The 23765-nt window shown below is 33.6% G+C and overlaps 1 protein-coding gene across 7 annotated transcripts in view; it reads right to left on the minus strand.

Annotated features, from left to right (window-relative positions):
* The window catches only part of CTNNA3 (catenin alpha 3), a 1731503-nt gene that overhangs the window by 146954 nt on the left and 1560784 nt on the right, over nt 1-23765 (minus strand). For all 7 annotated transcript variants that reach the window (XM_053207653.1, XM_027062103.2, XM_053207654.1 and 4 more), the window contains one exon: nt 3026-3207. In XM_053207653.1, coding sequence (XP_053063628.1) covers nt 3026-3207 — 182 coding nt within the window. The remainder of the gene's footprint in view (nt 1-3025; nt 3208-23765) is intronic.

Below are 23765 nucleotides of genomic sequence, written 5' to 3' on the forward strand. Positions count from 1 at the left end.
TATATCTGTTTCCATTAGATCCCTGGCCATGACACTTTCTTGCTCTTTCTTTTGGGATGAATTCCTCTGTCTTGGCATTTGTCTAGGTCTCTGTATTTTTCTGAGTGGCAGGAAAACTTGGTATGTTTCCTGATCCTGAGAGTAATGACTTTATTAAGAAGAGGTTATACACTATCCAGGGCCTGGAGCTTCAGGAAATATCTTGTGTATGTATCTGTGTGCAATTGCTGCTGTGTTTTGGCTGAGAGTGGATCTCAAGCATCCTCATGCACACGCAGAAAAGATAACTATGTGAATTGATGGATGGATATCTATCTATCTATCTATCTACATACAGAGAGAGAGAGAGAGAGAGAGAGAGAGAGAAGCAAGGTGAAACCAACTAAATAATAACAATTTATGAAAAGCAATCCTTACCTCTACAAAGGGAAAGCAGGTACTTTTAGCCTTGTATGATTTCATTTCTTGTGATGATCTCCCTACCTCTAAACAATATACTTTCTTCTCTAAGATATAATTTATTGACTTTTCCTAAAAACGAGAATTTAGGTCACTTATAAGACTTCGTCTTTTTTTCTCCCTCTCCTTTCCTTAGTTTGATGAATTTATATACCTTCATTGTTTATATTTACAATCCTTGATAATATCATTTTATTCATAACAGTTTTTTATTTTATGTGTTAGTTATATCTTTGCTTCCATCTATATATGATGAAAAGATACCCACTTTCACTCTTCTGACTTTTAGTGCTCTCTCCATGTCTTATTCATACTGCAACTTCTCTCCACTACATCTTCTTTTTTGTTAAGATAGGTAATATTTATATTATTCTCAATAATTAAATCCCCCATACTTATGTTATAGGCTGGTTCTGAAAATAAGGATTAATAAATAGCATTTTAATTATTATATCACTGATATAATTAACCTATGTAGGAAACATACATGAAGGAAACATTTCCTGTAAAAAGTTGAATTAGAGTTTAGACATGGTTTAAAGTGTCCATAGATTTATATGGAAAACAGCACATTATGGACAGAAATATAAACTAAAGCAATGTTTAATCTCAGTTTGATAAATAGGGCAATGAGAAGTGATTTCATTCTGTAGTGTAAATAATTAGAGTATATATATATATCTTTCATATACATATATATGCATATGAAAATATATACATCCATCATTCACATAGTTATCTTTTCTGTGTGTGCATGAGATCTACTCTCAGCCAATTTCAAGTATATAATACAATATTATTAACAATAGTCACCATACTGTATATTAGAATCTACTAGAGTTTATTCATCTTACAACTGAAAGTGTGTGCTCTTTGACTAACATCTCCCTGTTTCCTCTACCCCTCACTGCCCACCATTCATTTGTTTCTATGAGTTTGATTTTTTTCTAAGATTCCACATATAAGTGATACCATCCAGTATTAGTCTTTCTTATGGCCGAAAAATATTCCATCATATATAAATCTATCTGTCTATCTTCCTATCTATCTACCCAGCTATCAACATAGATACCACATTTTCTTTATTAATTCATCTTTTGAGGGACACCAACATTGTTTCCATATCTTGGCTATTGTGAATTATGCTGCAATGAACATGGGAATGCAGAAATTTCTTCAAGATAGTTATTTCATTTCCTTTACCTATGTAACCAAAATAAATAAATAAAAGGCATTCTTTATGAAACTGTGTATGTAATGTACAGAAATAGATATAGATATAGATGATATAGATACAGATAATGTCAAAGTTTACAAAAGTTTTTAGTTTATACATTTTGCCAAATTACTATAAGGCTTATACCAACATATGATTTCATCACCATATCCTCCTTGTAATAAACCTATTTTAAAAGTTTTGTCCAATTTTATAAATTTAAAATTTACCTTATTTTAAATTATTTTAGGTTAAATATAATTCACATATTTATGAGTCATATCTTTTATGTGGAGAAACTGAATTACCTGTTCATGTCTTGTTTTCATTTTCTAGGATATTTGGGTCTTTATTCTGTATAATTTCTTAAGTATTATTTATATATAAATGACATAATATTTTTGTTTTTTTATTAGAAATGTTTACCCAATTATCCATTTATATTTCAATATTATTTGGGACATTTTACTGATCTACAGAATTTTTAATGTGGTTCAATTAAATAATTATTTTCTATAAGTTCTTCCTTTTTCTCCAATGCTTGGAAAACCTTTCTCAATCTTAACATAAAAGATTTGTGTACATTTTTCCACTTGTTATGATTTTAATTTTACATTTATTACTCTATCCAAAATTTATTTTTGTGCATAATGTATGGTGACATAAGTGAGTATAACAGGTCTGTTTCAGAGTATTCTTTCTGTGGCTTTTATAATTACACCAACACTAAATTAGCTTAATTGTAGTTTTGTATATTTAAGTAACTGGTAGGGCAAGAACTATTTATTTTACTGCTTTTTGGATAGTTCTATAAAATAATATTTTCAAGCTATAATAAACATTTTATTGCTTCTGGAATTTACACACAATGTATGATTCTTTCATGTATATTATTAAGTCACTGTGATTTAAAATATATTTGTTTGATGTCTCGGTAGCAAAAGATATCACAAATCTTGATGATACATATATCACTACAACTAAAATCATGAAGCTATGGAAAGCAAACATTCAGAGAGCTCCAACCGAGATCATAATTTGATTTCCCAATTTCTTTGTAAAATAATATGGTAATATGATACATAGAGAAGATTCCTAAGGGGAGGAGATATTAGAAATCTCTTTAGGTTTCTAAACTCACTTTTGGCAATTTATGAGAAACTAACTTTTCCATATTTACTTGCCAAAACTTCTAGACCTACCCACCTACAACTTTCTAATACTATAGTATTTGTGTTTCTTCTACCACTTGGTTTTAAGCACCTGCCACTCAGAGAAACTTAGGTTTCACTACTTTGACAAATGTTTCTAACCATTGTAAACGTTGTGCATCATTTTCTACATAATTACCTTGTGAAGTCTGTCATCTCCATCATAATCATACACATCTTCTTAGCCAGAACAATGATATCATTGCTTGTATCATCCCATATTTCAATCTCAGCATCCAGTTTACTCTTTACTTTCTTGAAATCAGCAACTTGCTCAGCAATCTTTTCCTTTTCTGACTCAGGCAACTGAGTCATCTTAGCCTAAAACACATGATAATTATATTTATAAGCATTCCATTATATCAAAGAGCATTTTAGGCAGAAGTGGTCATTATAGGATATTCTTAAACTCATTCATTCAAAAACAGAGATGTGTTTTTTTTTTAAGTGATATAATCAAAACTTTCCAGGCATTATTTTTCATATGAAAAATTTCTTAAATTATGAATGTTTGCTCTAGAACTGAGAATAACAATGTAAATTTGGTGTCTGACATATTTAAATCTATTCCTTAATATAAATGTGATATTTCTCAAATTTCTTTTTTTTTTAAATTTTAATGCTTATTTATTTTTGAGATACAGAGCATGAGCAGGGGAGGGGCAGAGAGAGGGAGGCACAGAATCTGAACCAGGTTCCAGGCTCTGAGCTGTGAGGACAGATCCCAATGCAGGGCTCCAACTCATGAACCCTGAGATCATGACCTGACCGAAGTCAGATGCTTAACTGACTAAGCCACCGAGGCACCCTGAGATTTCTCAAATTTCTGATGCAATACAACTTTAAATTAATTCAGACTTAATATAATACATCTCGTATATTAGAAAAGCATATACTTTATTTATTTAAAGTTTATTTATTTATTTTTAGAGAGAGAGAGAGAGCATAAGCAAGGGAAAGGCAGAGAGAGAGGAAGCGAAAATACCAAGCAGGCTCCATGCTGTCAGCACATAGACTGATGAAGGGCTCAATCTGATGAACCATGAGATTATGACTTGAGCCAAGATCAAGAGTCAGATGCTCAACAGACTGAGCCATTCAGGTGCCCCAGACATATATTTTATCAATTGTACCAATAGTATGCTTCAAAAGGTGGAAGTATAACAAAATTATCTTGAAATGTCTATTGACATTGTCTATTTATCCTTGTATGTATATACATTCGGATAGATCCTTATGCAAACATTGAATATATACTGGAAAACAATAATAATATACATATATAAATCATATGTATTAGATAAACACATATTTAAAATTATAAGGATGTATATGTGTATTTTGTCATCATGTACACATTCAAATATGCATGTATATAAAAACTACTTTGAGGGAAGAGTAAAAATGTTATGGGCAGGGTTTATTAAGGCAGCCCTCACTAATTAGCATCCTGAGTTTTGAGGTGTTCTTCTATGAAAAGTAGGGTTGATGTGTTGGCATAGTACTATTCTTTGAATATGTCAAATTTTGTACAATATGCAACGTGTATTTTCACTTGCAATTTGAAATGTGGGATGGGTAGAATACCATCTATACCCTTAAACCACCACATTCACAGCCTTAGCATCTGGGACCCATAACCATCTGTCAAATAAAAAAGAATCTTGAAGTAAAAGTGATTCAATAGTATCAAGGCCATAAAATCTCACACGACAGTCTGGGCAATCATACTCTCAAAAAAATTTCCATATACATGCTAATAAAATGAGTACATGAGTCTCAGAGAGGGTAGTTAAAAAAGGATAAATCATTTAAGCAAATTTTACTTATTAGATTATTATCAAAGAATATGTGATATTTATAATACCTATATATTTCCAGATTTCCCCTATACATGTGGAAGTAAGGAGAAATCATCTCAAAAAGCATCAAAATATTCTGAACACTACGCTCAAAATAGTTGAAATACACTTTATTGAATCAATAGTGTATAAAAGCAAAAATGCTTAAATTACATGAATGAAGGAGTTATAAGAATGTTCAATGGAAAATCCAGCAAAATTATAATCAAAGAACCAATATCAAGTATCTAGCATTTATTATCTATTTAGTATCACGCTAACCCAGGGTCTAAAATAACTTGGTGTCTCTGAAATCTCAGCGTTAATTATCCATTCTTCAGTTCTAACCTAGTCATGAAAATAAACAATGAGGCTTTCCAATTTGAAGCTTCTTCTAAATTCCTTAGCATAATGTTTGACACAAATTGAATGCTCAATAAATGATGGCTATCTCCTATTCAGCAAGAAAATTATCAAAATATATTAACATATCTAGCACTTAAAATTTGCATACTTGCACTATTTTATTTGAAGAATTAAATTAAGTGCAGAGGAATAGGCTTTTTAATTTATTTTAATGTTTATTTATTTTTGAGAGAGAGAGAGAGAGAAAGAGACAGAGAATGAGCAGGGAGAGGCAGAAAGAGAGGGGGACAGAGGATCTGAAGAGGGCTCTGTGCTGACAGCAGAGAGCACAATGTGAGGTTCAAACTCATGAACCATGAGATCATGACCTGAGCTGAAGTCAGATGCTAAATCGACTGAACCACCCTGACACTCATAGGAATAGGCTTTTAACTGATGAGCTATACTCTGAATACAGTTTGTAGTTTCTTTTCTCAGGAAATGTGGCCTATTAAAATAAAAGCAACCCTTACTACTGCTGGCATACAGCAAGGAACGTAAGTGAAGATACAGCTCACTTATGTCTGAAATCAATAGTATGAAAGCTCGTTAAGTAAATTATAAGATACTAATCCATTAAACTAGCTCAAAAATTGAAATAAATTTTCTCCGTCTTGACTACTGATCATTATCATTCTCTCCATTTTCATAAAAAGAAGTGTTTAAACTTTCAAATAATAATAGATGTAGGTAGATGCAAATGGGACCTCTTCTTATGGTCTTTGTCTCAGAGATAATAAATCCATGAATCTGTATATAATAAATAATTTTGAAGGATGCACTAGCATATCATGAAAAATTACTCACTATCCTCATAAAAATATTCAAACTATTCAAGAGGGGATCTGGGTAAGCGTATTCTAAGTTCTATTCCTTGGAATGCCACTGTTTTCCAATATGACCTTTAGTAAGTCATTTAACCCTCTTGTCTAAGTTTCTCCAGACACAAAATGACAGTAATTGCAACTGCTACCCACCTGCCATGCAGGGAACAGAGTTGATTATTGGATAACACCAAGGCTGACCCTGTCACGGACTGGAATCTCATCGGTTGCACTCGATTTCCTTAATAACATCTCAACTCACATGCTGAATTATAATCACCAGATGTTTACTTCTGACAAGATAAGGGCCAAAAGTTGGGCAATAGTTTATAAAATTGAAAGGCCTAGTGAATTCTGACTCTCCCACAGGAGGAACCACAACATCAGAAAAGCATTAAATTACTGACTGACACCTCTACTGAAGATTTTTAGTGCTTCTGTGGATGATTTATTATGTGCTATTAATCAATTTGAATCACTATGAAAATTTCAAAACAGAACTTAAGAGAATACTTGATATTTTGGAATTCTGAGCAAAAATTCCTTTTTGTATAAATGTGTGCAGAATAAGCAAATAAATAAAGATTGAAACAAATCAGGTAAATGGAATCTGATGCTATTGCTGGCTGGCAGTATGTCTCCACTCCTGCCCAGATATATAGACTAGAACTGTGATATGAATAGCTATCAAACATTTTTTGAGTCACTTCCATCTGAATGAGATTTTATTGTGTGTTAACTGATTTTTGAAATCTCTTGCTAAAAGCAAAATTAGCTAACACTTATATAATCCAGACACTCCCTAGGCATCTTACATATATTAAACTTCACTCTTCATATTAGCCCTATGAGGTAAATATATTATTACCCTAACTTTAATGGATTATGAAACTGAGTGTCCAAAAGGTTAAGTTATTAACTCAAGACTGTAGTGTTAGCAAGTAGTAGAACCAGTATGCAAACCTAGAGACTCTAGCCTCAAGTTTTTGGCCTATTACTATGCCAACCAACATGAGCAATATTGCCCATGATATATCAAAATATTCATACTCAATGGTGTTTCTCTACCACCTTCTACTTTTGAATGCAATTATTCTCCAAAGTGTAGTCACATATTTTCTAGAATCTGTTTCCTCATCTATAAACTAGAGACAATGATATTTGCCTCACAGCATGCCTTAGAGATCAAATGAATAAATGTGTAGGAAGCACTTTTTATTTTCTTTATTTTTTTTTAATTCCAGCTGTTAACTTAAAATAACAGACTCAGTTCACTCTACACAATGATCCTCAGAATTCTATATCTAGTGTTACTTTCCTTTTTCAATAAAAGTTGTAATCTTCCATGACCATTTTAGGCATTTTCAAGTATATATATGATATACAATATATTTTATAAAATTATCTCTAAAGCAGGGGGTAGTAAAATTTTTTCTGTAAAGGGGAAAATAGTAAATACTTTATGCTTTGCAGGCCACACCATACTGCTCTACCATAATACTTAGTTCTGATGCTGTTGTAATGCAAGAGTAGCCAAAGACACTGTGCAAACAAGTGAGTGTGGCTGTGTTCCAAAAAATTTTATATGGACATTGAAACTTCAATTTCATATCATTTTTATGTGCCTAAAATATTATTCTGATTACATCTATTCTAATTTTATTCAACCACTTAAAAATGTAAAAAACATTCCTAGCTCATGGGCTGTATAAAAATTGTTGGCGGGCCAGATTTGACTGCTGGCTATAGTTTGCCAACATTTGCCAAATCCTTTATCCTCTTGAGTTTTGTATTTCTCAGAAGTACTGCCTACCACCCAGTTTGAATCTCTTTTATTTATTAATTTTTAAATTTATTTTTACTTTTTTTAATTTATATTTATTTTTGAGAGAGAGAGACAGACAGAGACAGATCATGAGTGGGGGAGGGGGAGAGAGAGAGGGAGACACAGAATCTGAAGCAGGCTCCAGGCTCTAAGGTGTCAGCACAGAACCTGACATGGTTTCGATCCCATGAACCATGAGATCATGACCAGAGCCAAAGTCAGATGCTTAACTGACTGACCCACCCAAGCGCCCCTTGAATCTCTTTTAAAAACTTTTTCTCTGGGACACCTGGGAAGTCAGAAGTCAGTTAAGCACCGACTTTGGCTCAGGTCATGATCTCAGGGTTGGTGAGTTTGAGCACCCGCATCTGGCTCACTGCTGTCAGCACAGAGCCTGCTTTGGATTCTCGGTCCCTTTTTCTCTCTTCCCCTCCCCTGCTCGCTCTCTATCAAAAATAAATAAACATTAAAAAAAAGACAAAAAAAACTTCTTTCCTTTCCTTATGTATCCCCTTCTGTTAGGCAGAAAGCTGATCCATTTAATCTCTAATACTTTAATCACATCTGTCTCTTTGTCTGAATTCCCAGTACTACTATACAAGTTCAGGTCAATTTTCTCTTTCTTTTTCAATCCTTTTGTCTTGTTATCACTTTGTATAATCTTTCTGATTTTAATAGCATTGTGCAAATCTTCAACTAAAGACAGGAGCTTCCATGACTCCTTACTGAATAAAGAATATTAATTCCTCAAATACCACCCTTGAATTTATTTAAAGTAGAAAATTCATATAGAATCTCAAACAGGCTCCATGACTAGCACAGAACCTGATGCAGACCCTGGGATCATCACCTGAGCCAAAATCAAGAATTGAACACTCGGGGTGCTTGGTGGCTCAGTCGGTTAAGTGTCCAACTTTGGCTCAGGTCATGATCTCATCATTTGTGGGTTCGAGTCCCACGTCAGACTCTTTGCTGACAGCTCAGAGCCTGGAGCCTGCTTTGGATTCTGTGTGTGTCTCTCTCTGCCCCTCCCCTGCTTATGCTCTGCCTCTCTCTGTCTGTCTCAAAAATAAATAAGCATTAAAAAAATTATTAAAAAATTGAACACTCAACTGACTGAGCTACCCAGATACCCCATAATTATTATTTTTTAAATTTCAGAACATGTTATCATTTCTCCCCTCAAAATGATTCATATTAGTCTGTCTTATAGTCTAATTATTCATGAATATGTATATCCTGTCTTACTTGAGAAAAGGACTTTGAAAGCAGAAACACCTTTCAGAATAATAGTAGTCTCTCTCTCCTTCTCATATACATGCATACATGTATGTTTATGTGTGTTTTATTATTCTCCTTCCCCCAGAATGTAAGTTTCCTGAAAGTAGGACATATATATGCATGTATATAAATGTTTATAGATGCTAATAGAAAGAGGAGAGAGATAAAGAATAGGCTTGTAGGATCAAAATTTTATAGCATTAATCTTTCATTTTAATTGTCATCTACATTTACACACTTTTCAAGCTTCTATCTCTACAAGGTAGAAATCAATCTCTCCCATACATTTTCCTGTCCACTTTCAAACTCGGGTCCTCAGTATTCCTCTAAGACTGTATTAACAGCACAATAGTTCTTAACCTTCTTTTCATCTGCTTTTTATTTCATTATGCTCATTACTCCTACCTAATATGATAATATGCTTACATTATTTATTATAGACACTTTCATGACTTTATCTCTTTAAAAGACCAAAAGAAAAGAAAAACATGGTACAATAGGAAAAATGCAAAAAGACTGTCATACAGATCTCTATCCAAGTTCCAGCTCTGCCAAGTGCCAGCTTTGTAGCAAGTACCTTAAGCATCCTCAACCCCAATTTTATCACATGTTAAAATTATGATAAATTTATTAGGGGTTTTCTTTTCTATTTTTTAAATTTTTCTTAAAAATGATTTTATTATTTATTTTTGAGAGAGAGAAGGAGACAGAGCATGAGCAGGGGAGTGGCAGAGAGAGAGGGAGACACAGAATCCAAAGTTGGCTCCAGGTTCTGAGCCCAATGCGGGGTTGGGGGGGAGGCTTGAACATGTGAACTGCAAGATCATGCCCTGAGCCGAAGTCAGATGCTTAACTGACTGAGCCACCCAAGTGCCCCAGGGTTTTCTGACAATTCGAATTATATCTGTAAATAACGATGCCTGGAATATATTAGGGACTTAGTAAGTGGTACTATGATTGATGTATATAAATGCCTTCACCTGGCCTCCAAAATGTCTACAACATTGTGGTGAAGGACAGTTTATACATTAATCTAGCTACCTTACAAAGCTTAGGCAGGAACCAAGTAAATTATATTGAGTAAATATATGCCATGGGCAACAAACCATATAGAAACATAGGGTCATTATAATTCTCTTATTCTCAGAAGTTCCAAAATCCAAATTGCTTATTTAGCAGATAAGGAAACTGAGTCCCAGGAAAGAGAAATGACTTGGAAAATATTAGCCAACTGGTTAATATCAGATTTGTTTTTTAAATCCATGTGTTGCTGTTAGTGGTTCTCTCTTCCCACAAAATTGTTCTGATTTACTTAGGTATAACTTTTTCATGGAAATTTAATTCTTAAGTAAATCATATAACTCTTTTACTTTCCTATCTATAAACCTGAATGGAACACAGAAATAGTATATTATTAACATGTAAGCCACAATTCCTATTTTTTTATTTTATAAATACTAGGAATTCCTAATCAATTAAATATTTCTCATGTGAATGGGTAGCTAGAACTTGAAAATTAAATTCAAATGTTCTGCAAACTTTTAACACATGTGCATGATTTTTGCATGATGGGTAAATTTTTTTTTATTTTTCTTATTCTCATCTCCAGAGTTTATCAAATTTAATGGTAGCATTTATGCACATGTTTTTTTTATTTTTGTTTTTGTTTTTTGTTTTTTGTTTTTTTTGGTTTTGTTTTTGTCTTTTTTTTTTTTTTTTTTTTTGCTAATAAGCCCAGAGGCATTTGGGAAATGGGTGCATTTTAATATATAAGAAATATAAATAGTATGACATTTTGCTGGAGTTTAGAAAATCTGAACTGCTGCTGGCAGAAATTCAACTTAATTAAAATCTGGAGAACAAATTCATAAAAAAGTATTATGCATTGATATTTTAAGCATACTAAATTGTGATTTCAAACATATTCCTGAGAATTCATTAACAAAAGTTTTCCATAATATTTTAAAATGATATTTAGGGGTTGGAATTGAACTTTGCTTTAAAGACTGATATACATTTTTACATTTTTATGCACATTCCTTTAAATCAAATTTACAAATATATTAGCTTTAAAAGTCTCTAAGTTTCCTCATCTGTCAAAAATAACACTCTTGTGACCTCATGAGTTACACTCACAGATCCCTTAGGTGTAAACTATCTTATTTTATAAAACCTTATAGGCTTCAAGAGTGGCTCAAAACAGCTTACTTATCAAGCTTACTTAATTATGTTCTACAGGTAATAATAATAATGACAATTAACATTATTTATGCTTCCCATGTGCCAGTCATGTTGCTAACCACTTTTGAAAAATTATGCTAATTAAATAATACTATTTAAGGTAGATATTATTAATATCCACTTTTAACAACCATGGAAATCAAGCCTATAGGGAACACGTGCATGTCTCCTATAAATGAAACCCTCCCCAACGTTTCTTTTTTTTTTTTTCCCATCACATCTCCCTATATATGGTTTCATTTGCAAGATGTTTTTTAGCATGAGGGTTAATTTCAATTTGAGAAAGAACGCAATATTTATTTGTGAACTCAATTTGTGTCCTTGTTCTAGAAAAAAATAAATGCTGCTTTGGGAGTCAACTGGAGAAATTTGAATATAAACTGGGTATGAGGCAAAATTAAGAAGGGATTGCTAATTTTCTTCAGATGTTGCTAATTACTTTGAAGTAGTTCAGGGGAAAAAAAAGCATATAGCACACTAGCATTGGGTTAAATCTGCTATATCTAGGTCATGGAAATACAGACATACACTGTCCCAGTGTGTTTAAGTTTTTCTGTGTCTTTGATTTTTTCAAAATAAACAATAAGAAAACAAATAGTATGCTTTATGTTCTTGTTTACTGAAGGTATTACAGATTTTATAGGCCATACAATCTACTCTCTTCTCCCAAAATGCCATTCTATCTGCAACATCCCTGACTAAGGATGCTCTGCTTCTCCTCCGTCATACATGAAAGTCCAGTGCTAGGTTCTTTGGGACTAAGAGATCAAGATAAGATAAGATAAGATAAGACAATATATAGTAATATAGTACATATAGTATAATATGTATGTGTGTATATGTATGTATATATACATATATATATATATATATATGTATATAATAACCATTGGTTTAACACCAGGCCTTTAAAATATTTCCTCTGGTTTCTTTTTCACCAAAGTTGGTGGGTTATTATAAGTTGTCCTCCAAAACAGATAATCTCAAAGAAAAGAAAATACTTTGTCAAGCTTATATGAGTATTCTGATTTAAATAGTCCTATATATTTGCTTTATTTTTTAATTAAAATGTTGCAAGGACATAGATGAATCTAATTTCACATGCATTGTGTTTTCTTTAGAATATGATTCCAGGTTTTTAAAATACTTTTGTCTTTTGGTGTTGCCAAGACTAACAATACAGAAATCCTCATATTTTCAAAACCACATAGCTATGTAAAACAAAGAAACAATTCAATAAATAAATATTGGAAAGGCTGTGAGAAACAAACTGTAGAAGCCCATTCATTTTATTCAAAACAGTACCCTTAGGATGTGACTCAGAGCCTAGTAACTTTTACTTCTCACACAATTGAAGTTTGGTTACCTGAATTCCACGCCCCTGTTTACAGTAAACTGGAAGTAGACAAGAGATGTGCTAGTCTGAGGCCAAGAAAGGGAGTGAAAATCTATTAAGGAGGATACAGAAAGCTCAGATAATTGGGGTCCTTTCAGTTTATGAATAAGCTTGCCTGCTAATATCACAGTACCTCTATCCTATCACTGTATATTACAGCATAGTACAACAATGTTTGGTCATAATATACACAATGAATCATCTGCAACATCATCACCCAGCATTTACTGATTTTCTACTGCATTGTGGAGTTATACGGCACTGTTCCTGCTCTCAAGGAGCTTAAAATCTCCCAGTGCAGAAAATGTCAAGTTATTTATTATTACTCTTTGGTAAATTAGCATGCACGGAATACAATTTGAAAACCAATTCCAGTAATTATTTTTTAAGTTTAAAAACATATATTTTGGTTCAAAATAACTTGTTCTATAAGAGTTCTAGGTAGCCAACTGTCTTACTAAATATGATTTTTATATATCTTTGATGGTGTGATATTTAATGTTCACTTATAACTAATTAAAATATTTTGTTAAAGATAAAATCTTGACAAGTATATGAATGGTGTATCACTAAAATTGCTATAATTTGAAATATAATTCTACATCTCTACTATTTCTTTGTTTCATTGCTTCTTAATTATAATTTGTAATAAATAAAATTTTATATAATTTATACATGTATTTTACATAAAACTGAATATAAATATAACATATTTGCCTTCAATAGTTTATAGGAATTTAAACACTACAGTCTATCTTTCTAACATTTTTCTTGGGAAAAATAACAATCTGAGGAATGAGGCATAGAATTTCAAATATTCATGACATTTGCTTATATTATGCTTATATATACCTACATTATTGTGATTTAATATAGTACCATGATTAATAATCTATAGCGATATGCTGATAATAACTGTCATCACATACATATGGCAAAAGAGATTGAAAACACTATTCTCATTATGTTATTATTAGTTGAATATGGATTATGTAATCCCTAAAGAAAAGCAGAGTTAGAATTTTGTATGATATATACCCTGTCTACCACTTACTAGGTATTTTAATATATTATATATGTATGTGTGTGTATTTTTTTTTTTGGAAAATCCACAAATATTTTTTGACTATATTACTGGTTAATTGACCATGTTTTTGTTCACTTATGACCTAAGACCCATAGTTACGTTATCATATTTTGGAATTTAAATAAAACTGAGTCAAACTCCTTATCATACATCCTTGAGAATAGCAAACTCCCTCCCTCAAGAGCTCTACTAATTTCTGAGGGCTTATAATCCCATAGGCCATGTTTCTGCTCTGCATTTGTGTCCTCCCTGATCTATTGCTTTCAGTTGAGACTAACTTTCTTTGTTCCTTTTTCACCATATTGTAGTGACTCAAAATTTTAAACATTTATGAATCATCCACATACATAATTTGTGTGTATGGAAAAATTTGTGGAAGTGTTTAGGAGTAACGTAGAAACTTTACAAAGTGGGAATGGAAATAACACAAAATATAATTTATCTGGTTTTCATCTGATGATGTAGAAAATTGGATAAAACACTGCTCCCACATTGAAGACAACAGTAAGTCCAAAATCTAAAAGTTCATGACTTTTTTTTTAACTCATCAGAGTAGTCAATGAAAAATTGCATTGGATAAGTTAAACATGCAAGGGACATTTTTATACAACTGTAATAGGAGAGAGAGACTGATCTACAAGATACTGTAATAGGAGAGACAGATTGAACTCAAATCTGCTGAAACAAAAGATGAGAGTTTTTAAGTACTGGGGTGTGTTTGTAGAAAAGTACTGGACTACATTAAGGGGGAGGTTGGTCAATGTGATTAAGCCATCTATGTGTGCTAATGGTGCTTATTTATAGAAGCTGGTAGATGCAGTCACTGTCTTTCTTGATTATTACATTTCAAAGGGGTAGCTTCAGGTCCTTAAGAATATACCTGGGTTGTACATCTGGCAAGAAGCTAAGAGAACATTTGCATCTCAAAGGGGCACAGAAAGAATTTACAATTGCAAGTTTTCTGAAGTAAATGCTCTAAGCAAACTGGATTCAGTTATCTATAATCAGGAAGAAACCTACCTAAAGTATACTCACGATAAGAGAAATGTTACCGTCATCTTATTCAGAAGTCACAACACAACCAACTAACCTAAAGTCTAGGGAAAGAAAAAGTACTTGCTGGAAAACAATGCTATGAAATCTTGCTTCTCCTGGGCAGATGCCATTGGACATTGGTAAGGTGAATTCAGCTAAAAGAGTTCACAATTTGGTTGAGATTCGATCATCATATGATGTCAAAAAGTAAGCAATTTCTCAAAAAAAAAAAAACTAACTAAATAATAAATAAATAAATAAATAAATAAATAAATAAATAAATAAAAACAAAAAACCAAAACCCAGAACTAAAACCAGACCCAAACCCAACCAAAACAAAACCAACAGTGAGGACATGTTAAAAAGAAATAGGAGACGATACAAAAGGTGGGACAATTTGGTCAACAAAACAGAATTAAAATCCATAGACTACAATAAGTATCTATGAGTACATAATAATAGAAATAAATAATTGAATAAACAATGCAAAAGATGGGACAGCTCTTCCTTATAGTTCTAATTAACAAATGCAGATGAAATAAAGAAAATAGAAAATCACTGTTAGACAAACACCAATATAATAACTGAGGCAAGATTCAGTGATGAATAATGAAAATTAGTAGATAAATATTTGAGAAGAAATGAGACCTGAATAGTCTTAAAGCATTTTCCCCAAGATATTTAATAATTACAAAGAAAAAATTAACAGTACTTTACAATGGTGAGGAAGCCAGCAACCAACTGTGCATCACCAGAATTGTGATCTATTGACATCTTGTACCTCTGATTTGATGGACTGAGGTCACATGAATTCTATGGTAGGTATCCCCTCTGAAAATGCATAACCTTAAAATAATCATGAGGGAAAAAAAACATCAAACAATCTAAGGGACATTCTATAAAATACCTGATATTCTTCAAAAATATCAAGATCATGAAAGAGAAGGAAGGATAAGGAATTGTCCTAATCTACAGGAGACTAGTAAATGTGACAGCTAAACACAAATGTTGGATGTTGGCTTTAAATGTAGAACAAAAAAGAACATTAGTGTAAAAACTGATGAAGTCTACAGTTTAATTAGTAGTATAATACTAATGTTCATTTCTTGGTTTTGACAAATAGACCTTAGTTATGCAAGATGTCAACATTAGGAGAAACTGGGTGAAAAGTATATGAAAATTATCTGTACTACAATTGCAACTTTTCTATATTTTTTTTAACTAACCACAGCCATCTAACATGAAACCAAATCATATATATACAGGAAAACCCTGGATTGTGAGTAATTTGTTCTGTGAGTGTTCTGCAATACAAGTAAACATTTCTAAAAATTTTTAACTTCATAACTGACATTGTCTTGCAATACCAGTAGTATGTGATACTGAACATCACATGATCACCACTGAGCCAATGGTTCTCTCTCTCTTGCTGTGGGATTGTGGGTGATCATCTCCCATGCTTGGATGCTTGGTCTCAGGTTACGGTGTTTGCCAGAAATCAGTGATTTTTCAGAATGTTGGAAAGTGCCCACAATTGGCACTAGTGTATTGTTTTGTCACTTCAAAGCACCCGTGGACAGTCCTTTGCTTTTCTGTACAAGAGTAAGCTTAGGAATGCTTTGCTTCATTCTAAATCAGACTACCTGAAGATATAGACCCTCTCCTATGCTGCCTTATTGCCAGTTACATTAAATACAGTATATGACAAGAGTTTATTTTATTTTTAAGCTTATTTATTTTGAGAGATAGAGAGAATAAGGTGAGGAGGGGCAAAGAGAGAGGGAGGATAGAGGATCTGAAGAAGGCTGACAGCAGAGTCCGATGTGGGGCTCAAACTCACGAACCATGAGATCATGACTGGAGCCAAAGTTGGACACTTAACCAACTGAGCTACCCAGGCACCCTTATGATAAGAGTTTATTAATACTGTACTGTACTCAACATCTGTGCGAGTGTATACGATGGCCCCCATGCAGAAAAAGATTCCACTGAGCCAATAGACAGCAGTGATTCCGTTAGTGATAGTAAAAGTCATCCTACACAATAACCCTCCCTATTGTGTCCCTCACACTAGCCATGAAGGTTTTCAAAGGTAAGTGCGGGTTAATTCATTTATTTTCTTTATATTTTATATTTTCTTTATTATTTTATTTCATATTACAGTATTATAATTATTTTTATATGAATATTTTTGGGTTGTGGAATGAATCATCTGAGTTTCCATTATTTCTTATGGGGAAATTTGCCTTGATATACAAGTGCTTTGGATTAAAAGCATGTTTCCAGAATGAATTATGCTCACAAACCAAGGTTTTACCGTAACACATTAGACAAAGTGTTACAAACGAAATAATGGCAGATGCAGAGTAATATGGTCTTGGTAAAAAGGCATCTAAAATCTGGCTCATTATTGCATCCTAATTATTTTTTACCCTCTATATTGTGGAAATCATTTTAGTATTTATTAGTTACCACGCAGGCACTCAGTTGGGCGTTATTGTGTCCAAATATAACCATAGGTGGCCAAGTCCCAGAGAGAAAGGATTTTTCTTTTCCAGTTCCCTGAGAGCCCACTTCTCCAACTGATTGACATTAAGAATGGTACTGTCTTCAGAAGAGACCAAATGTACTTTCCAAAAATGTAGCATTACAGGCTCCACAAGTGTGCCTGGTCAAAATGTTACATAAAATAGGCACAGTTGTAGATTATTCCCACATGAATAGATCTTCCATTACAATGGTATTTGTTTTTGATCCTCCTGCAGTGAGCACAATGTTTTGAAATTTACCAGAAACCGAATTTGATTTCTAATACTGGGTTACCTAGAAAAATGTAGGCTTATTTGGTAAGTAAATAAATGTGATTGGCTGTAAAGGTAGTGCCCATAGTAGATGCTTCCTAAATAAACATTTTTCTCAGTAGAATTTTTGCAATTAAGAAAAAAGATAATTCTTAGAAAAAGAACTCATCTTGATGAGTTGAATATGTCTTATTTTTATACACACTGCATATTTCTATTTGCTCTAAGCCTCCTTAAGCTAAAGATTAATTTAATAAATCTCCAGGTAAAGTCTGAACTGTTTTCTCAGAACACTGTATGTTAATTAATTGGAATTTAAATAAAAACTTGAAGAAAAAAAAAGGAAATGTTTGGAACAATTTGTGAGAGGCAAGTTTCCTAGGCACATTTCAAAGGCATGTTTCAATGTTATGTATCTAACATCCATCTATCTACTTACATGTATTTACTTATTTAAGATGATGTATAACAATCCAACTAAGCTTCCTTGGGATCTTATAGGACAGAACACTGGGGCACTAATAAGGAATTGTTCTCCAGAGACTAAGACTTTCTGGACTCTACCTGACAGGATAAGAATCACTAAGAAATCTTCCAATGGAAAGCGATAAAGCCTTCCTTGTGAATTTACAAAGTGAGGCGATACGTGATAAATCGACTCTGAAGAACTCACAAAAGAATCTTTCCTACTAGTTCCTTTTTCCAAGATTGAGCCTTATGATATTTCAAAAGAACACACACACATACACAAAGTTTAAAAATATTTGCCAAACAAGAATAAAATGAGATATTCACCTCAAAATTTTAACGTTGTATTTTTATTCACTATTATTAATAAAATGATTATATTAGCGAGAAATAAATTGTGGGGGGAAATAAATGACAAGAAATGTTACCTGACTGAGAAACGCTGAAGTGGATTTAACTCATTCACTTCCTGGCCTACATTGGAAGTCTACAAGTCATTTTAGTCTCAACATGAGTTTTCTGTATAGTAAACTTACAATTGGTGTTGGTATATTTCCACCAGTTATCATCCAATCATTTGGACCAGAGAAATTTTCTTTTTCTTTTTTAATTTTTTTTAATGTTTATTTATTTTTGAGAGAAACAGAGACAGAATGTGAGTAGGTTAGGGGCAAAGAGAGAGGGAGACACAGAATCCGAAGCAGACCCCAGGCCCTGAGCTGTCAACACAGAGCCTGATGTGGGGCTCGAACTCATGAGCTGTGAGATCATGACCTGAGCCGAAGTTGGATGCTCAACCGACTGAGCCACCCAGACACCCCAAGAGCAATTTTCAAAGTTCAGTTCATGTATACTGGAATAGATTATAGCTTATCTGTGTAATGAGTTAATAGTATGGTATTTTGAATAATCTGTCTCCTTGTTTATAATATAACCTGATTGTTTACCTTGTCTTGTTTCATTATTTTTAAATTATGATAAAGAAAAAAAAAAGGAGAAAATATGGAAGAGTGTTCCCAGAGAGTCACAATGTTGGCATGTTATTCTGACTATTCAAGCAGTTCTCAAAGGATTCAAGTTTAAGTGCTAAAAGCAACCAGCTCATTTTTATATATTTAAGCTTCCCATAACACTGCCTATAGTATCATAATTCTCCAAATAAATATCACAAGGACTGATATGTTCTGAAATCGACTGCTAAATTACATTGTCAGATCTCAATTAAAGGACTCTTCCCTCCATGTGCAACTCAGAGCAATCTAATTCCTTTCTTTTGTTGCACTTCCAAAGAAATTATTTTACATGAGTATTTATGTTAAAATCTGGTACAATTAGTGCCTGAGACTCAAAATGTATAAAAACATTTCTTTGCTGTTGCAACAACGAAAACACAGGGTTAACGGCAATACCTTTCCCCCATCAGCAGCCCTAGCAAGCCACTCACTGTGTATAAATTAAATCCATATGGTCAGAACACATAGTGAAATTAAATAAACAAAACGTAATTCTTCTTGTCTTCTGAATGTGAATTTCAAGAGGCAAACATCTGGATCTGAAAGACACTTAGCAGAATATAAGGTTTTTCCACGTAAAATTCCATTCATGAACTAAAAATGAGACTCTGCTCAAGAGGCAGCATCTGACACATGAGCCTATCTTAGCACTGAGAATATGGATAAAGCTGTGCTTATGGATGAGCACAAACAGATAATAAAATTAAGGCCTCAATGAGTTAAGCTCTCAAAGGTAAAACTCCAGGGTGTTTGCAGGAATCTTTGCAAAAGATATATATACCATGTCTGTTGCAGCCTCAATACAAACAGCTCACAAAGAAAATCTATACTAATTAGAAACATTTTCAAAGTAAAAGATGAGATAGACTGTTTTCTTTTTCTAAAGGTACTTAAACAGGGGATTGCACAGGACCACAAAATTTTTAAAAAAGTGGGGGATTAACATATGTCTCAAATTATTCTCTTTTACCAAGTAAGGTCATAAAACACACACCCATACACACCCACACACATTCAAAACAAAAAAAGAAGGGAGAAGAAAAACTTTAACACATAAAACCTTACCATTCGCTACCACTATAAATTTTTTTTAAAGAAAGAAGAATTTTGAGATGCCTGGGTGGCTCAGTCAGTTAAGCATTTGAGTCTTGATTTTAGCTCAGGTCATGATCTCACGGTTCATGAGTTCCGGCTCCGCTTTGGCCTCTGTGTTGACAACATAGAGCCTCCTTGGGAGTCTCTCTCTCTCTCTCTCTCTCTCTCTCTCTCTGTCCCTTCCCTGTTTGCACTCTCTCTCATAATAAATAAATAAACATTAAAAAGAAGAAGAGTATTTTAACATAAAAATAATTAGGGAGGACCCAAATGGAAAAAGGACAAATATTCCCAAGAAAGAATGGCTGGTACAATGATTGGTTTCACCTTGCCCCTACCCTCTCAGCCCCACCTCACTGTTTGGCAATCTCCTGGGATGTTTGGTTGTCACAACTGGGGTGAAGGTGCTACTGGCCTCAACTGGGTAGAAGCCAGAGATGCTGCTAAAGGTCCTACGGGGCATGGACAGCCCCTACAATAAGAAATCATCTGATCCAGAATCTCGATAGTACAACAGGCCTAATGTTTTGGCCAAGGGTCAGTGGACACTGGCTCAGACTGCTCCCCAGATGTACTAACTAGATTATGGGGCCAGTAATATTGATAGTTAGATATGAGCTGGAAGCAAAGGTGGTGATAAATAGGGGACATATTAGAAGACTGAGGGCACAACATCCTGACTTTGTGGCTTTTACCATGCTGACTTTATGGTTTCCAGTACACTAGGTTGATAGACTAAGAGCCACAGGGTGCAGAACATGTGCACTCCTCTTCAACCTCCGCCTCAGGGAAACCTATAGCTTCATTATAAGATATTTACATTGTGGTTTTCATACCACCACCACCTTTCCACCACCTCCCCATGGAGGAAGATGTCCATGACAAGAACATTGTAGGACTCAAAATCCTCCCTTCCAACCAGCAGGAGGAGTCCTGTGATGATTGGAAACAACCTCAGTGAGAGACCACCATAGCCATGACTCATAACATATGCAAACATAAAACAAAAAGACACCCTTAACCGCAGTGCAAATGCAACCTGTGACCCTGCCTGCTCTCCCATTTTGAGAGTATACTGTCCTTAATAACCTGCTTTGTGCTTGGTACCTTCCTTCTGGCTGTATTTATTCGGGCATGGATCCTCATGTAAATCTTTTGTGGGAAATCCAAGAACCAAGACTATTCACAAAATGCAAACTCTCCCACCAGTAACAATATCTGGTGTGTTAGTCTGTCTTTCAACCTTTATTTTGCTTTCACCTTATCATTTTTAATAATAATTCTGCAACAGACTTGCAGTGGTGAAGTTCTACACTATCATTTAGGACCAGACTGAAAAATTAGTCACTAACTAGAGTTCTGGTACTTTAACACAGATTCCATGTGTTTATTAGTTTGTGGAATGAATTTGTAACCATGGTTTTTCTCTGAATAGTAAAACTATAGGTAGCTATTTTTTTCCTAAAATTTATTTGGACCATATGGGTATATAAAGTTATGCATAAATAGTATGGTGGAATTCTTTTTGTCTGTGTAGTTTCATACATAGTACTTGTATATTTAAGCATACTGTTTTATACACCGAAGATTTGAAAGTGATATTGTAGTGGTTATCCTTGATACTACATATATATGTGATTATTTTTACAAATTATATTACAAAAATGGATCACAGTATATATATGGTTCTGTTATTTCTTATTTTTAAAACTCAATATATGGTATTTCAATGTCTGTAAAATGTAGCTTCATCTCGTTAAATATTTTATTTCATTGTATAGCTCCAGTATCATCTCTTTCCAAGTTTTCAGTGGTTATCAGGTATTTTCCATACACACACACACACACACACACACATACATACACACACAGACACACAGAGGCAGGTAGGTATCTATGTTCATATGTCTCTGTGCATATATTTATGTGTATTGAGTAGGCAGTGATACTTTTGTACATCTCTGCAAATGTATCTGGAGGAAGAATTCTTAAAGACAAAGAGGAAACACTCTTATAAAGCCTTTCCATGCATACTTTTCAATTTTTCTTCAGAAAGTTTACCCCAATTAATATCCCTACAAACTGTGTATAAGTGTCCACGTTCCAAAAAAGTTTTCTGACAGTGAAGATCAACAATCTTTTACTTTTGCAAATATGTTAGAAGACAGTATTTCATTGCTGTTTGCATTTGCATGTGTGTAATCTGATGAGAGGGAGCAACTATGTACATGTTCATTGGAAATGCACGTGTCTGTTTTGTGACTACCCTCTTCCGGTCCTACACCCATTTTTCTGTTGGCGGGAGGTAAGGTGGTGGAAATGGAGTCATTTTTTTTTTCTCATTGGTGAAAATCTGTTTATATATAAACATTTTCTTACGTAAATTGTGATCATTAGCTCTCCAAATTGATGTATTTTAACAGTTTTTCAGGCTTAATCTTGGGCTTTGTTTGTTTTCATTTATTTTTTTGTGTGTTATCAGGAGTAAAGTTTGCCTGCTTTCTCCTTTGCTTTTCTGTGTTTGGTATCATAGAGAGTTCTTTATCATCCCGAGGTCACAAAAATAAATATTTACTCTTTTTATCTAGTACACATTGTGTTAGTTATATTTTTCAGTTTATTGCACACTATCACTCCTGATAAATAGAGGGTTTTCCCTACCTCAAGATAACATCCCTTTCCTTCTTTCCTTCCTTCTTTCTTTCCTTCCCTCCTCTTTCATTTTTTATTCTTTATGCCTGTTTCTCTATTCCTTCCTGCAAATTAAAACATAAACTTTTTTTTTTAACCTACTCTGGTTCACCTTAACTTAGAGGACTCATACTTAATTCACTACACAAGATGTGAGTCCCTTATGATTAGACATTGTTGTATTTTATAAACACAATACATGAATAAAACTATGTGTTAGGTGCCTATTATGTTTCTATCACTGTACTAGATCCTTTACATACATTCTTTCCAACTATAATACTTCAAGGTATGTATTGTCTAAATTGATATAGAAGGGGAAAAGGTCTCAGAGAAATAAATTACTAAGGGTCATATAGTTATTAGCAAAAGGAATCAAGCAATAATGACTCTAAAGCCAGTGCCCTTTTGTTTACCTGTTGGTGCCTTTTATAAAAATAAAAGCAAACAGAATAAAAGGAGTTCTTCATGGCTTTAGAAACTACCCTCTGCACAATGGAATACTATGTGGCAATGAGAAAGAATGAAATATGGCCTTTTGTAGCAACATGGATGGGGCTGGAGAGTGTTATGCTAAGTGAAATGAGTCATACAGAGAAAGACAGATGCCATATGTTTCCATCTTATGTGGATCCTGAGAAACTTAACAGAAGACCATGGGGGAGGGAAAGGAAAAAAAAAACTTAGGGAGGGAGCCAAAACATAAGAGACTCTTAAAAACTGAGAACAATCTGAGGGTTGATGGGGGTGGGAGGGAGGGGAGGGTGGGTGATGGGTATTGAGGAGGGCACCTGTTGGAATGAGCACTGGGTGTTGTATGGAAACCAACTTGACAATAAATTTCATATTAAAAAAAAAAAAAAGAAACTACTCTCT

The sequence above is a fragment of the Acinonyx jubatus genome, chromosome D2 (genome assembly GCF_027475565.1).
Source record: "Acinonyx jubatus isolate Ajub_Pintada_27869175 chromosome D2, VMU_Ajub_asm_v1.0, whole genome shotgun sequence".
Classification (NCBI taxonomy): Eukaryota; Metazoa; Chordata; class Mammalia; order Carnivora; family Felidae; genus Acinonyx; species Acinonyx jubatus.